General features: G+C 44.5%; 1 protein-coding gene across 2 annotated transcripts in view; it reads right to left on the reverse strand.

Moving 5' to 3' along the window:
- Positions 1 to 800: 800 nt before the first annotated feature.
- Positions 801 to 13,909, reverse strand: part of PIBF1 (progesterone immunomodulatory binding factor 1) — an 843,837-nt gene continuing 830,728 nt past the window's right edge. The window contains exon 18 of one of the 2 annotated variants that reach the window (XM_069205285.1): positions 801 to 1,165. In XM_069205285.1, the coding sequence (XP_069061386.1) occupies positions 1,112 to 1,165 (54 nt within the window). In that variant the 3' untranslated portion in view covers positions 801 to 1,111. The remainder of the gene's footprint in view (positions 1,166 to 13,909) is intronic. The other variant, XM_069205286.1, reaches the window with a different exon arrangement.

Consider the following 13,909-nt stretch of genomic DNA (forward strand, 5'->3'; position numbering starts at 1 on the left):
AGATCGGAGTTTTGTGTAGAGGCAGCGTTGACTCGCCATAAAGTAGCACAAAGGGTTAAAGCCTACTGCAAAGAACAGAACTATGTTTTATATGGATAGCTGAGTGGATTAGTAAAAGCCAGCCTTTACCAGCGCTTTAAATCAAATTAATGTATGTGAGAGAAGGGCTATGGAGAGATGAGGGGCACATTTGCCAGGAGGTTGGGGGGGGAGTAATTTGGGGAGATAGTCATAGGGTGGGGGGCGCATAGGACGCCACCAGCGCTAAAGCCGACCCTGCTCACTGGCATCATACTGCTAATGAAATAATTTACTTGCTACCCACTTAATCCACAGTCTCTTGCTGGTAATAATTGATCCAGTCTCCTGTTGGCAATCAATTAATGTAACCGGTATTCCCTGCCCCACTTACATTATAAATATCTCTTTGTTTTCCCCCTCTTCTACGACTGTGGATGTAATGTGTCTCTACAGAGTTATTCTACATTTAGATGTGCATGTATGCTGTATGCGTTGAATGTCTGCATTTGTTGGAAGTGTGCCTAGGTGTCTGTATTTTGTTTGTGCTCTTATATGCAGATTATGAACGTCAGATGTGTATGCTTGGACCTGTGTGTATCACGTGCATATGTGTGTATGTATGCCTTGATGTATATAGTCTGTAATCACATATGTATGTGCTGGTGCATGCTCTATAATAAATCCAGACCTACTCGTTTTGTCAGTGTTTTCTACTAGAGTCAACAGTGACAGAAGCATAGCTAAATAAAAGAAGGGAACAAACAGGACTGCAGTGAAATAAATGGATTAAAACCACACGTTTTTAATCGGCTGTCAATATGTAATACATAAGCTATATTATGTTTTTAAACCACAGGCACATTTCACAGCTGGATAAAAAATAAAGTATTGCACTGAGATTAAACTTTTAAATAAAAACTGTACACGTTCAAAGAGAATGTTATAAATTAGAAGAGGAAACAAATATGAAATCATTACTGATTGTTCTCCGAATTGTGAGTACAAATAATAACGATGACAGTTAATGCTTATTCAGAAAAATGTCTTCTCTGAAGAAATGTTCATGTGTTGACAATACTTGGACAAACGTTCATCCTGTTTTCTGCTTCGGCTTTATGTACCAATCAGGAGCTTCTTTATTTGTCTACAAACGCAGAAGAGATGAGTTGTGTAAGAAAACAAACAAAAACGTGTGTACATTAACATATGTATTTTTGTTAAACACTATAAGCTTGTAAACATAGTGTTCTGTCAAAATCTATGTCGTCGATAAAAAAAAAAAAAAAAAAACTTTAATTATGTCCTGGTCATATTTGCTAGTAGAAATAAAGGTTCTGAAAGTCTAAGTCAAGTTTACATACGCTTATCAAAGATCACGCATATATCTTTCGTGAGGCAAGCAGAACAAAAGGTTGGTTAGCACATTAATTTGAAACACATACTTTTAAAGTTTGTTTCTTTAAAAAAATGATCAGGTTACCGATATTCTGCATTTCGAGGCAGAGTAAAATGCTGATTGACAGTGAGCGCATTTCCTTTACCTGTCTTCCAGCTTTAGCCCTAAGTGAACATTTCACACTTGAGAAAATGAAAAGAACAGAAAAAATACTTCAGCAAAACGTTGCATTGAATTTCCAATAATTTAAAGTTAGGTTGAGTTTTTTTTTAGGCTCGCCTGGATTAGATTTCAGTTAGTTTTGCTCTGATTTTCATGTGTGTGACATAAGCCCTTACAGCTCTGGCCAAGTAGGTGGAGCATCTTTATCCCAGCATCCCAAGCACAGAAATACTCCCGAAAGACCAGTTACAGGGGAAGGAGGCCAGATTTCCTTTGCCATCAAAACTATTGAGCCCCAGATACAACCATATTGCCAGTAACATTATTCTTTGGGAGCTGCTAAATACCATTTTGTTACACAGTTTGTATACAGTGCATGTTCTGCAAGTCCTTGGTCTCTTACCACATTGGACGTAGATCTCTTATAGATGGAATTTCAGATTACGTTTCCTGCCACATTGAGTAAGTCTGCTGCAGAATGAGGGTTTTTCCTGAGATGGCATCTGTTTTAGGGGTGAGGGTGGGGGGTTGCTATTAACCTTCCAAACCTGTGTAGATTTGATGTGTGCTTGAGCTCTCTCTCCTGGGTGTATATCAGAGAATGGGAACAAATCGTGTAATTCTATGTCAGGACCATAGGCGAGGATTATGCATTATTTCTATTCTAAAATATTGCCATGTAAAAACAACCACAAACTACTTTTCCCATGAGACAATGGGAAAGGAAGAAACAAACAAACAGCCAGTGGCGACAGTGCCAGTACAATAACTGTCTCTTGTTTATCTCAGGCTCCCTCTTTGTTTACTCCGCGGCGCCAATACAGAATTGCGGGTACTGCTGTACGGAGTGATGGCTACCGCCCACTAGAGGGTGAGTTATTTCACGCAAGATGACGGAGATGCGCTGTTGGCTTCTCTCCACGGGTAACCTATAGTTACTTTCCAGTATGAAAACAGAACAGCGCCTGTGGAGAGAGCTTTGGCCTGCACTGCCTGGAGCGTTACGCCAGCAAGGGTCTGTAGGAGGCAGAGATCCACATCATTATTTGCCCGGAGTTGACGCCTGCATTAGGTCAGTATTTGTGCTTTCAAGCATGCGATTATCACTGCTTGATGCCCCCTTGGGGTCTGTACTTGAGCAGGTGGGCCTAAGTAGATAGCCCATAACTAAAAGGGCATGTGTCCCAGGGCCTTGACCCATATTTCATTTAATTACTCTTCCATATTGCTGCTCGCAGCACCCAAAAAAGTCTGTGCCTTGCTACAGCCCACATTACAACTTGCGTTGATCATGCAGCGTTCAGAGGCAGATTACCTGGAAGAGGGTAATGGCTCTCCTTACATCTCTTAGGATGATGAGTTTTGTAACCGTACAACAAGCTGTGTGCTTCGCTATGGCTCCTTCGGAACAAAAACGATTGCTAATGGCTTGCCACTATTCTGACCCCTATATATTCAAGAGATTGTCTCAGGCTCTTCAAGACCCTCACACATCACATGTACCGAATTCCATACAAGGCAGGGAGTAAGCAAAAAACATGTACAGGGCGTGGAAGTTCAGGCATTCGACTTCCTAAAACGTGTTTCTGTGACAAGTCACTCCCTCAGCTGCATCTGACCCCAAGGTCCTGTCTACGGCCGACACAACTCCAGAAGATGGGATCACTTCTTCAGATAAGGCACATACCCTGATTAATGTGAAAGCTGACACATCCCACAGAGACTACAATGGCAAACCAAGGCCTTCCTGGCCATGGAGCCCATCCAGGAACACAGCAGTACCCCCACTCTCACGCCACAAGGTGAAGACACGTCTGACATGCCGGACCCAGATGAGCTCATACGCCCCCGCTCCTCGGAGCGGTCTCCAGCTGAAAAAGTAGTGACCTATGTCGCCACAAAGCTCAGGAAACATCTGAAGAAGGAAATATGAGCCTGCCTTAGAAGGTTCCTGGGTCCTCTCTCGAGGACAAGTTGGTATTGACCCCAGATACTGATTCTTGTATGGCTACCATCCTGTGTAAATACATTTGAGATCCCAAAAAGGGTATCGACTGATCATGCCAAGATAAGCTTTTAGATATCTAAGGACCGCTCACAAAGATCTTAGACCTGGTGGAAGAGACAAAACTATAGGGTTACATGATTGCTCGAGATGTATTTTCAGGTTGGGCGTAACAGGCCATCATCTTTGTAGGGAATGCAAATTGTGCCTTATTGACAGAGCGCAGAAGGTCTCTGCTCATCAAAGTGGACCCAAACTTGGGAGACCTTGCATCATCGGAGGCTGGCCCTATTGCACAAGGGGGGGACTTTTCAGAGACCCTTTTTTTAAGGAGCTCAGGAATTTCGTAACCACCTTCACTTCATTGGGGAAGGCCCAAAACTCCATCAAGCATATGTTCAACTCCTCAGGTTTTCTCTAGGGCCGGTTGTGGTAAAGGGTGCTTGGCTGCCTGGTCCCACTCTATTACCCCCTCCAGGGGCAAAGGCTCTCAGAGAGGACGGTGGCAGGACCAATCAAAATTTGGCAACTTCAACACCTCCAGGGGATCCTGGTTCCAGAGGACGTTCTCTCATAAAGTTCGAAGGTAATTCCTATGGTAAATGGTCTCCATTCTTCCCGACTAAAAGTGGGGGGAAGGCTGGGTCAATGTACCCACAGTTGGGAAACAAATCACGTCAGATACCTGGGTCCTTCAATCCACTCAAGGATTTCAAATCTAATTTTATGGAACACCCCATCAAAAAAGGTCTCCCCAGCCCCTCCGGTTCTCCGAAAAGAGGCTCTCTCAATTATTGAGGACATCGACAATCTGGTAAGGAAAGGGACTAAAACTCCTTCCGTCACCCACCCATGTGGTTTCATGGGCAACCTCTTCTTGGTGGGGAAGAGGGATGAGGCCAATGCCCCGTAATCAATTTGACAGCATTCAACGAGTAACTAGTGTATCAGCACTTAAAGATGGAAGAGATACACCTCCTCAGAGACTTTTTGCAACCAGGCGATTGGATGGGGCACTGGAATCTGAGAGATGGCTACCTCGCCATGCCTGTTTGCCTCCACGCCGCAGATTCCTTCAGTTCATGTGGGGCAATCAAACTTACAAATTCAGTTCTCTTTCCTTCAGCCTTTCCTCTGCTCCTCGGTGCTTTACAAAGATTCTGTGTCTATCCATGGAGGCTTTACAGGCCCCGTGAATTTATTTGTTTGTTTACTTACATAATATCCTTATCATGGAACAGTGTCCCAAGAAACTTTGAGAGCACCTCCAAACAGCGGTGTCATTGCTGGAATGTCTCAGGTTTATTATCAATGCCGAAAAGTCTTTGCTGATATTGACACAAAGAACAACATTTCTGGGTTTGATCTTTGATTCTTGTGCCACCACTGAGTCTTCAGTTGAAAAAGGTAGCATCATGCAACAACTTCGCAAGACACTCTCAAAGGAACAGACCTTGTTGAGAAAAAATGCCCACATTGTGGGATTCCAGTCCTCTATTTAGGCTATCTTGCAGTTCCCCTGAATTACAGGGCCCTACAAAGCTTGAAAGCTCACCATTTCCGCAGGGGCCTGACATATGCGGATACAATTCAGTTGATGGCGGAGGTAAAGGAACAAATCGGAGGGTGGCTCACGCACATGTGAGTGTGGAATGGGTGAGCGATATTTGGATCTAAATCAGATACTTCTATTGAGTCCGATGCCAGCACAAGCTGTTGGGGAGATCAGTACAGTGCCTTATCTACAGGAGGCAAGTGGTCTGCAGAAGAACAACGATTGCACATCAATTGTCTGGAGCTGTAGTTACTGGCTTCCTATGATCCATGTTGCAGAGAACTGAATTGTCTGGCAGATGATATGGATTACACTAGAAAAGCAGAAGACAGGAATTCGTTGAGGATGTTAGGAAAGACAATTAAATGTCAATTACACCCAAGAAGGTAAAGTAAGGCTAACAAACAAGCAAAAAAGTCAAACCTCTCTAATCATATTAAATAACCAATTAGCTTAGGAAAATCATCTCTCTTTTGTAAATGGTCTAGATCAATGAAACTAAAAAGCAGTTGTGTGAATCAACAACAATGCATGCACAAAGACACATTTTTTACTCTAAAATTCCAGCTCCAGAGCATTCCCGCACATTGTGATACCACCTCCACAGTCAGCATCAAGATCTCCAATGGAAAACTTGGGTGTCACCAGTCTGCCAGTACAGATTACAACATCTGATCGAATGGTTGGTCTGTGCATTTAAAGTATAAGACTAATCTGTGGCGTTGTATGGATCTGAACAACGGGGCTCATATAATATGGGGAATTTAAAGCTCATTAAAAAAATTCTTAAGAAGCTGCTATAGTTACCATTTAGTTCACCAATAGTCCCCTCTACTTTTGGAGTTGGGATGAGGGATGTTGACCAAGTTGCTAAGTTGAGACCACTTTTATACTGAGTTCATATATGGAAGAATACGACTTTGATTCCCTTTTATAAAGCTCTATGGGAAATTATGGATATTGCAAGTGCATGTATTTCTCTTGGGTTAGTTGTCTTCGATTCATGTTTGAATGACTGGATAGTTCTCATTTCTGGAATCATCCAGATTCTGTATATTTCTCATCCATATGCCTCGTACGACAGTCTTATCTGACTTTTGTCACACATGCCATTAAACAGGTGGTTTCAAGGAGTGGCTGCTTGCTCGCCAGGCTATATGGAGACTGTCAGCTGGCACAACGTAGTTTACGTAGAAAGGCTCTAGTGTTTTTTAAATTTTTACCCTGAGAAAGGAGTCTACAATTCTGGTCACTATCCTATGATTTGCCATCTTCTGTGTATGGTAGGTTAGAACATGTGATAGGTATACAAGAGATTTATGTTTTATGCTACAAGTGTGAGTCCTTGTGCAGTATGGCCAGTATCCTCTAAGGATAGAATGATAACTGCACAAGATGGAGCATCCCCTCGAAGTTGCGTTGTGGATCTGTGCTTGCCACACTTTTCCATCTGCAGTAATCCACAGCCATGACTGAAGGTGTAGGGGATCCACATCAGGTTTTCTACCAGGTTGAGCAGTGCTCTGTAGAGTGAACTAAAAGAATCATGTTTTCATTTTTAATACCTTTGGTTGGTCTGCCCCGAGGATGCTTAGCAATGAGCTGCCACGGAAATCCACGATATGCTTCAAGTCCAATCTGCATCCCAGACCATCTGCAGCTTTCTACCAAAGTGCCTTGTCACAGACAGTTCAGAAATTGTGGAGATCTCTCTCACTCCGGGAGTCTTTAATTCCTTCATGAGAGTAAATATTCTCTTGAGCACTAAACAAGCCTATTAAGATCCAAGTTTCTTTGGTCAGTTGCAACTGATGTTCTTACACCGAATTTCCCACCAGTGTCCCCAGGTCGAGGGTAGGCAGGAACCTTACCCCACCACTTTCTTTTATAAAACAGCTTGTCTCATGGGTGAAGTACCAAATTATCTATCTAGAGTAAAATACACGATCCATACACATTCTAAGATGGTGTGGAAATATCAAAGTTTAGTGCACATTGCATAATCACAGACTTATGTAGAAGAGTGCTAGAAATGTGTACATCTCCCCTATTTCTTGCCTACATTCAACAATTGAGACCCAATGTGGTTTTACCCTTTTGCCAAACTAACACAGCTACTCTTTTGTTTACCCAGATCGCAGCTAGAAGTCAAGTTGCAATTTAAAACTTTCAATCTAGGACCTCACAAACAGCACAATAACAAACACTAAAAACATATGGAACAAGTTACTTATCTTTGTTAAGGCTCTTTCTGGTGCATTCTTCACCTTGTGAATATTACTAGGCTCCTGTGTGCTGGCAGGTGGTGCAGTGTGGCTGCGGTTCTACCTCATTCCACTGTGGCATTGAAGAACAGAGTGACATAACAGTGCCAACCACGCACACTGACGTCTGTTTCTTTTGGAAGATTGTCTGCGCCCTCAGATGCAGAGCCCATCAGTGAATTGTAAGAACCAATGTGCAGATGCCTAAATTGGAACCCTTTTAGATGAAAAAAGAAGACCATTTCACAGAATGGGGAGGTGGGAGGGCAGTGAGGAATTTGCAGGTATACAGAAAAATCCAAGTGCAAATGTACGGAGCACAGACTGTGTTCCACTGAATCTCCTATAGACAAAATAGTATATCAGGACACGTTAAGGAATTACCGTAAGATGATTAAAGCAGCACGGACAGCACATTTATCTTTGACTACTGCTCAAGTAGGCAACTCCACAAAGGAGCTATACAAAGTGTAACAACTTTTTGAAACCCCAGGCATGCACAACTGCTATTCCGGCCTCCCAAAAAACTCTGCAACTTCCTAGTGGAATGTTTTGGAGAAAACATTAACATCATCAACAAGAGCTTCCCACCTAGCTCAGTAAGTTCAGCGATGTATGTTAACCAGAATCAACTGCACCTTGATGCCATTGCCTGTGTGGAATACTTTGGCTTTTGCTCCACTGAACAGGTCCTGATAATGCTAACCTGTGCCAAATCTGGTTTCCCCTGCGAACCCTGCCCCTCCCCCAACACTCTATCCAGCTTAGCACACCTCATGGAGCCTTTCGCTGCCACACTGATCAATGTCTCTATAGGTTCTGCGAAAGTGGCAACTAAATGGGAATGCATGCAAGTATCCCTGCTCCTAAAAAAAAACCTACTTTAAATCCCTGTTATCAAATTAAAGACAATTTTCGCTACTACCTCTGCTGGCAAAAATCCTTCAAAGCTTCATCATGGACTAATTTCCTTCTTGGAAGCTCACAAGAGCCTAGACTCTTCACAATCGGGTTTCCGAGCCCTGCAGGGCACGATATGGCTCTGCTGGCAGTCACATATACTTCCCATCTCTCTTTAGATGCAGGAACCCCAGTAATGCTCATATTACTGGATCTATCTGCAGCGTTTTACAAGGTCTCCCACTCTAGTCTAATCCATAGACTTCATGCAGCAGCCATCTACGTCACAGAACTTCATTGGCTGAGGAACTTCCTTGACAATCATACTCAAAATGTATGTCTGGGTCCTAGCAAATCAAGAACAATGCACACAAGCAAAGAGGTCCCGCAGGGCCTGAGTCTGAGACCTACATTATTTAATGTCTATATGGCATCTCTAGCTCAGATTATGAGAGCATGCAGCACGGAGACAGTGTCTTATGCATCAAAAACCCAACTTCTTACTCCAAGTATAAAGTAAAAAAACTGAGATTGTGCTATTTGGCAGAGACCAAGGGCAACGGTCAGCTGACTGGTGGCCCTCAGATCTCGGCAAAGCCCCCCTCGCCTAAGCATGTAGTGAAAAATTTGGGAGTAAAAATCGACCACACACTGTCTACGAGAGACCCAGTTAAATCCACATGTGGCAAGTGCTGTGCCACAATGAGGCTTCTATAAAAAGTTTGCCCCTGGCTGCCTTCCACCTCTAGGAAAAGCCTTTTTTCAGGCTCTCATAATCCGCTGCCTTGATTATGGGAATGCTGGTCGCCGCAAATGACACCTTGCTGACCAAGCTGAAAGATGTGCAGAACACTGCTGCTCGGCTTATCTTCAACCTCCCTTCACAGACTCCTTCAGCGCCCACCCTGGAAAAACTACACTGGCTGCCCATAAGAAAACCTATTGTTTTCAAATTGTGCTTTCTAACACACAGGGCTTTTTATAAAATGTTCTCCTCCTCTACCACATTCCGGACTCAGACACTACCATCCTCGGAGGCAGCTACGTTCCTCTAACAAGGCTCTGCTACAGACTCCTCGCATTTGCATGGCCAGATTCGGTGGCAGGTCCTTTTCCTATTTAGACGAATTTCACTGTAACAAACTGTCTCTTCATGCTCGACTTCCGGGCCTTCAAGAAGTTGCTTAAAACATGGTTGTTCTGAATGCACCTGCCCTTGCCTGCAACGCGGTGACAAGACACTCCTTCGAGAGTGAGTTGTGTGCTACATCAAGCTCAATAAATGGATAGAGATAAGAGCATTATTGAAAGTAAGTAAAGTATTCTGATGGATATATTTACCTGCAGAATCCACACGTTGAGGACAGATACCAAAGCAGTACCTCCCACAGTAGTGGGTCTGTAAAATGGATTAGATCGAAAAGTCCTGCACGACTGAATAGGTGAAAAGCCCTTCCCCAAGGAATTGCCTCTCAAGGCAGTAGTGTTTCATGTGTGCACTGATGCCCACATAGTGGCCTGACAGATATCCAGGGCAGACAATCTGTGTGTCAACGCAGCAGAAGCAGCCTTAACTCTAGTAGAATGAGCCCTCATGTCTTCTGAAGGCTCCTTCTTAGTCAAAGTGCCACAGGTCCTAATACAGACAACTGTTCGTCTGTACCGCCTTGACCTTCTTTGCACCATAAAACCGCACACAGAGCTAATCGTCAACCTGATGTTCCTTGGTACAATCTATGTAAAAGCTCAGCACCCTCCTTGGGTCCAAGCCATGGAGTTGATGAAGCTGCACAAAGAAGGTCAGAGAAGTGATGGCTTCTCTGACATGAAAAAGCTTCATCACCTTCAGTCGGAACAATGTTCGAGTCCGTAACACCTGCTTGTCAGGAAAAAAAGATGGTATTAGGAGGCTTTATGGAGATTGTCTGAAGCTCAGTCACTCAGCACAGCTAGAAAAAAACATATTTAAGGTGAGGAGGATCACAAGACAAGTTTAAATTGGCTCAAAAGGTGCACACATGGGTAAAAGTGAGGACTAAATTCAAGTCCCACAGTGGCATCATAAGGTGCTTTGGTGGAAACATACATACATACACTGCAAAACCTTTTAGAAAACACATCACACAGATGGTATATTCAAGGACAGCTGGTCCCGTGAACATAAAGGAATGGCAAATAATTTAACAGTGCTCACCACAAGTCCTTGCTGGGCCAAAATAAAAACAAACGTCAATACAACAAACAGTTCAGCCTGGGTCAAGTCAGTCTGGTGGGTGCCGCACCAAGCCACAAACTATTCCTAGCATCCTGCATACACCGATTTCGTGGATGGACACCGAGCTGCCTGTATCACATCAACGTCTTTAGGAGCAAGGCCAAAGGAGACCAATTGCTGTCACCCACTCTCCACGCAGACAGGTGAAGTTTGCTGAGGCCAGGGTGCAAGGCCCTGCCCTGCTGCTGTGAAGGAAAATCCTCCAGAAGCAGCAGCCCGATCGGAGGAAAGATTCTCACGCCCAGAGGTTCAAGGTACCACACTCTCCTAGCCCTATCCACAGCCACTAGTATAACTTTGGTCCATTCATTTGTGACCAAATTCAGAAATTGGGGTATGAAAGGCAGTGGCGGGAAGACTTACAGACATTCACTGCAGGCAAAATAAGATAGAGGGCCTATTTGGGAACTCAAAGCGCAAAAGTGTGCACGCTAAGCATTTTTGCCAGTGACAAAGACAGCAAGCCAGCATTCACCCCATTGCTGCGCCACCTCTGGGAGTAACCGCCATTTGTGATCCGCTAGGTATTGGCATCTAAGCTTGTCAAACAAGTTACTTACCATCAGGTAGAGACCATCTAGCCGCAGATTCTTTACTTCAGAATTATTCCCAGACATTAGACTGGATCTGATATTTTTTGTGAACAGTACCTCTGCGCACCAGTAGGTGATGTCATTCGGATCCACGTAGTATAATCTGCGTCAGAAGTGATGTACACAGTGCCTAGACTGGCACCACCCCAGCACGCTGACGTCAGTCCCATTTCACAACTTTTCACACCAGGAGCGTGGAGCCACTATACTGACCACTAGAGTGGAAAACTAGGGCTCTGAAAGGGAACGGCGTTGTCCCTAGAAATCTATACGTAGAGCGGGGAGGATGGGTAGGTGTAATGCTATCTTTATTTAACCACAGACTCCATCTTGACCAATGTCCCTATTTTGTGCTTAGCTTACATGCTGTCACATTGGTGGCACAGGTATTTTTCTACAAAGCTTGTTTTCTACATTAAACATGTTTTTGCTTCTTCTCACCAGCACCGGGTTACATTGCACAGGAACTAAACATGGGGGATGTGGACATAGGCATGATGAGAGAGTCTCAGCCTGGGAATGGTTTCAGTGTTTTCACTACCGAAAAGAACTGCTCCTCTGCCTCTGAAATGCGCATTGAGGCAGGGCCTGTTCCTTTGTATGTTTTTGATGCAGACAGAGTAAAGCAGCGCTTGAATTTCATACCTTTTGCAAAGGGAGGGGGAGTTTGCCAGAACCTTCCTCTTGTTAGGGTATATAAGGTGGGGAAGCTTGGCGCTGGGGCAGAAGGAACTTATTTTGGGGGTGGACGCACTGCCCAGAACAAAATCCCATTGGGGAAGGTTTCTCCTGTCTCAGCTGTCCGGGTTCCACAACTTGACATTGGCACCATGAAGATGCTGGATTTCATGCCCATGGTAATGCATTTCACACACACACACACACACACACACACACACACACACACATATATATACATATATATATAGATATATTCATTGTGATGCATTGTACTTTTTATGCCCGGCACTGAATTTTGGTATTTACACGTTTTATTGTATTCAAGTTAAATGCTCATGTTAATATTTTTGTGTACTTTATTTTGATATCTGGGAAGTGCCTTAATAAATTCATTACTCAAACTAGGAGTGCTGCATTCCTTGGCATCGTCTTCCTTTTTTTTAACCAAAGCAGAACAGTGGGGTGGGTAAGGAATCCGCTGCTAGATAGTTTCTCTACCAGATAAGGCGTTACTGAAGATAAGTAACCTGTTCATCTGATAGAAACTTCTAGTCGCAGATTCTTTACTTTATAATAAATACCCTTGCAATACCTTGCCCAGAGGTGGGGCTGCGAAACAAGTTCACACTAAAATGTCCTGCTGGATTGAACTGGCAAAATGCCCTTCCCTACAGACCTGACTTTCCAGAAAGTATTGCTTAGTAAACGTGTACCAAGATGCCACATTGCACGGCAGATGTCCGGGACTGGAACTCTGCGCACTAGTCACAGCTGTGACTTCAGTGGAATGAGATGCAGGCCTTCAGGGGGTTGCTTCTTTGCCAGTGTGCAGCAGCTTGTAATGCAGAGCACGATCCACTGGGAGATGGTCTGCTTCTGCAGAGCCTTCCCCTTCTTGGCTCTGACATACCCTGCGAAGACTTGATCGTCCACCTGGAAATCTTTTGTGCAGTGAAGATAGAATGACAACTCTCTTTCCTAGGGGGGATGTGGCAGAGCATAAAAGGTTGGAAGAGTGACGGGCTGGCCTATGTGAAAAAGAATGACAACATTTGTCAGAATGGAAGCTCTAGTGCGAAGAACAAGCTTGTCTGGGAAGATTGTTAGGTATGGTGGCTTAGATTATAAGGCCTGGAGCTCACTGACCCTCTGGGAAGATGCTATAGCCACTAGGAAGGCCGTCTTGATGGTCAGGCGCCTGAGAGGACAGTTGTGCAGCGGCTGAAAGGGAGGGCGCATGAGAAATCTAAGTATAAGATTGAGGTCCACTGAAGAATGATCAAAGGTGAACGCTCCCCTGCTACTGCAACAGAAGATCCTCCTGAAGGGGTAGCCTGATCTGAGGACTGATGCTTGGGTCACCAAACTCCCCGAGCCCAGTCCAAAGACACAAGGATGACCTGGGCTGGGCTGGGCTGATTGCAGCAGTGGAATGGGTGGAAAGGCGTTCAGGAGGCCTGAGCTCTACAAGAGATGAAAAGCATCTCCAAGTGAGAGCCGCCTTGGCAACTCCAGTGGGTAGAACTGCTGACATTGTGCATTCTTGGCGGTGGCAAATAGATCTAACCAAGGCTCTCCCCACTGCTGAAAGAGACCTTGCACCACCTCCAGATGTAGACGCCATTTGTCATCCACTAGGCATCTTCAACTAAATTTGTTCACTCTGGCATTCAGACAGTCTGCCAGGTATTAAACCATCAGGGATATGCCCTGACATTCCAGCTATGTCCAGAGGCACAGGCCATCCTGACAAAGGGTCCACGACCCCAATCCGCACTGTTTGTTGCAGTACCACATGACGGTGGTGTTGTCCATGAAAACGTGCACTAGCCATTCAGTGATGGAAAAGGTAGAAAGGCTTTCAAAATGCTAGGTAGATCACCTGGAGCTCCAGTAAGCTGATGTGGAGTCCGTATTCCACCAAAGACCAGAGGCCTCTGATCTCTACCTCTCCCAGATGGCCCCTATCCTGAGTCACGTAACTCTCACCACTTTCAGATCTGGTTGGGGAATGGAGAGGGGTCTGCCGCTGACACAATCGTGGTTTGTTAATCACC

This window comes from Pleurodeles waltl, chromosome 8 (assembly GCF_031143425.1).
Source record: "Pleurodeles waltl isolate 20211129_DDA chromosome 8, aPleWal1.hap1.20221129, whole genome shotgun sequence".
Lineage (NCBI taxonomy): Eukaryota > Metazoa > Chordata > Amphibia > Caudata > Salamandridae > Pleurodeles > Pleurodeles waltl.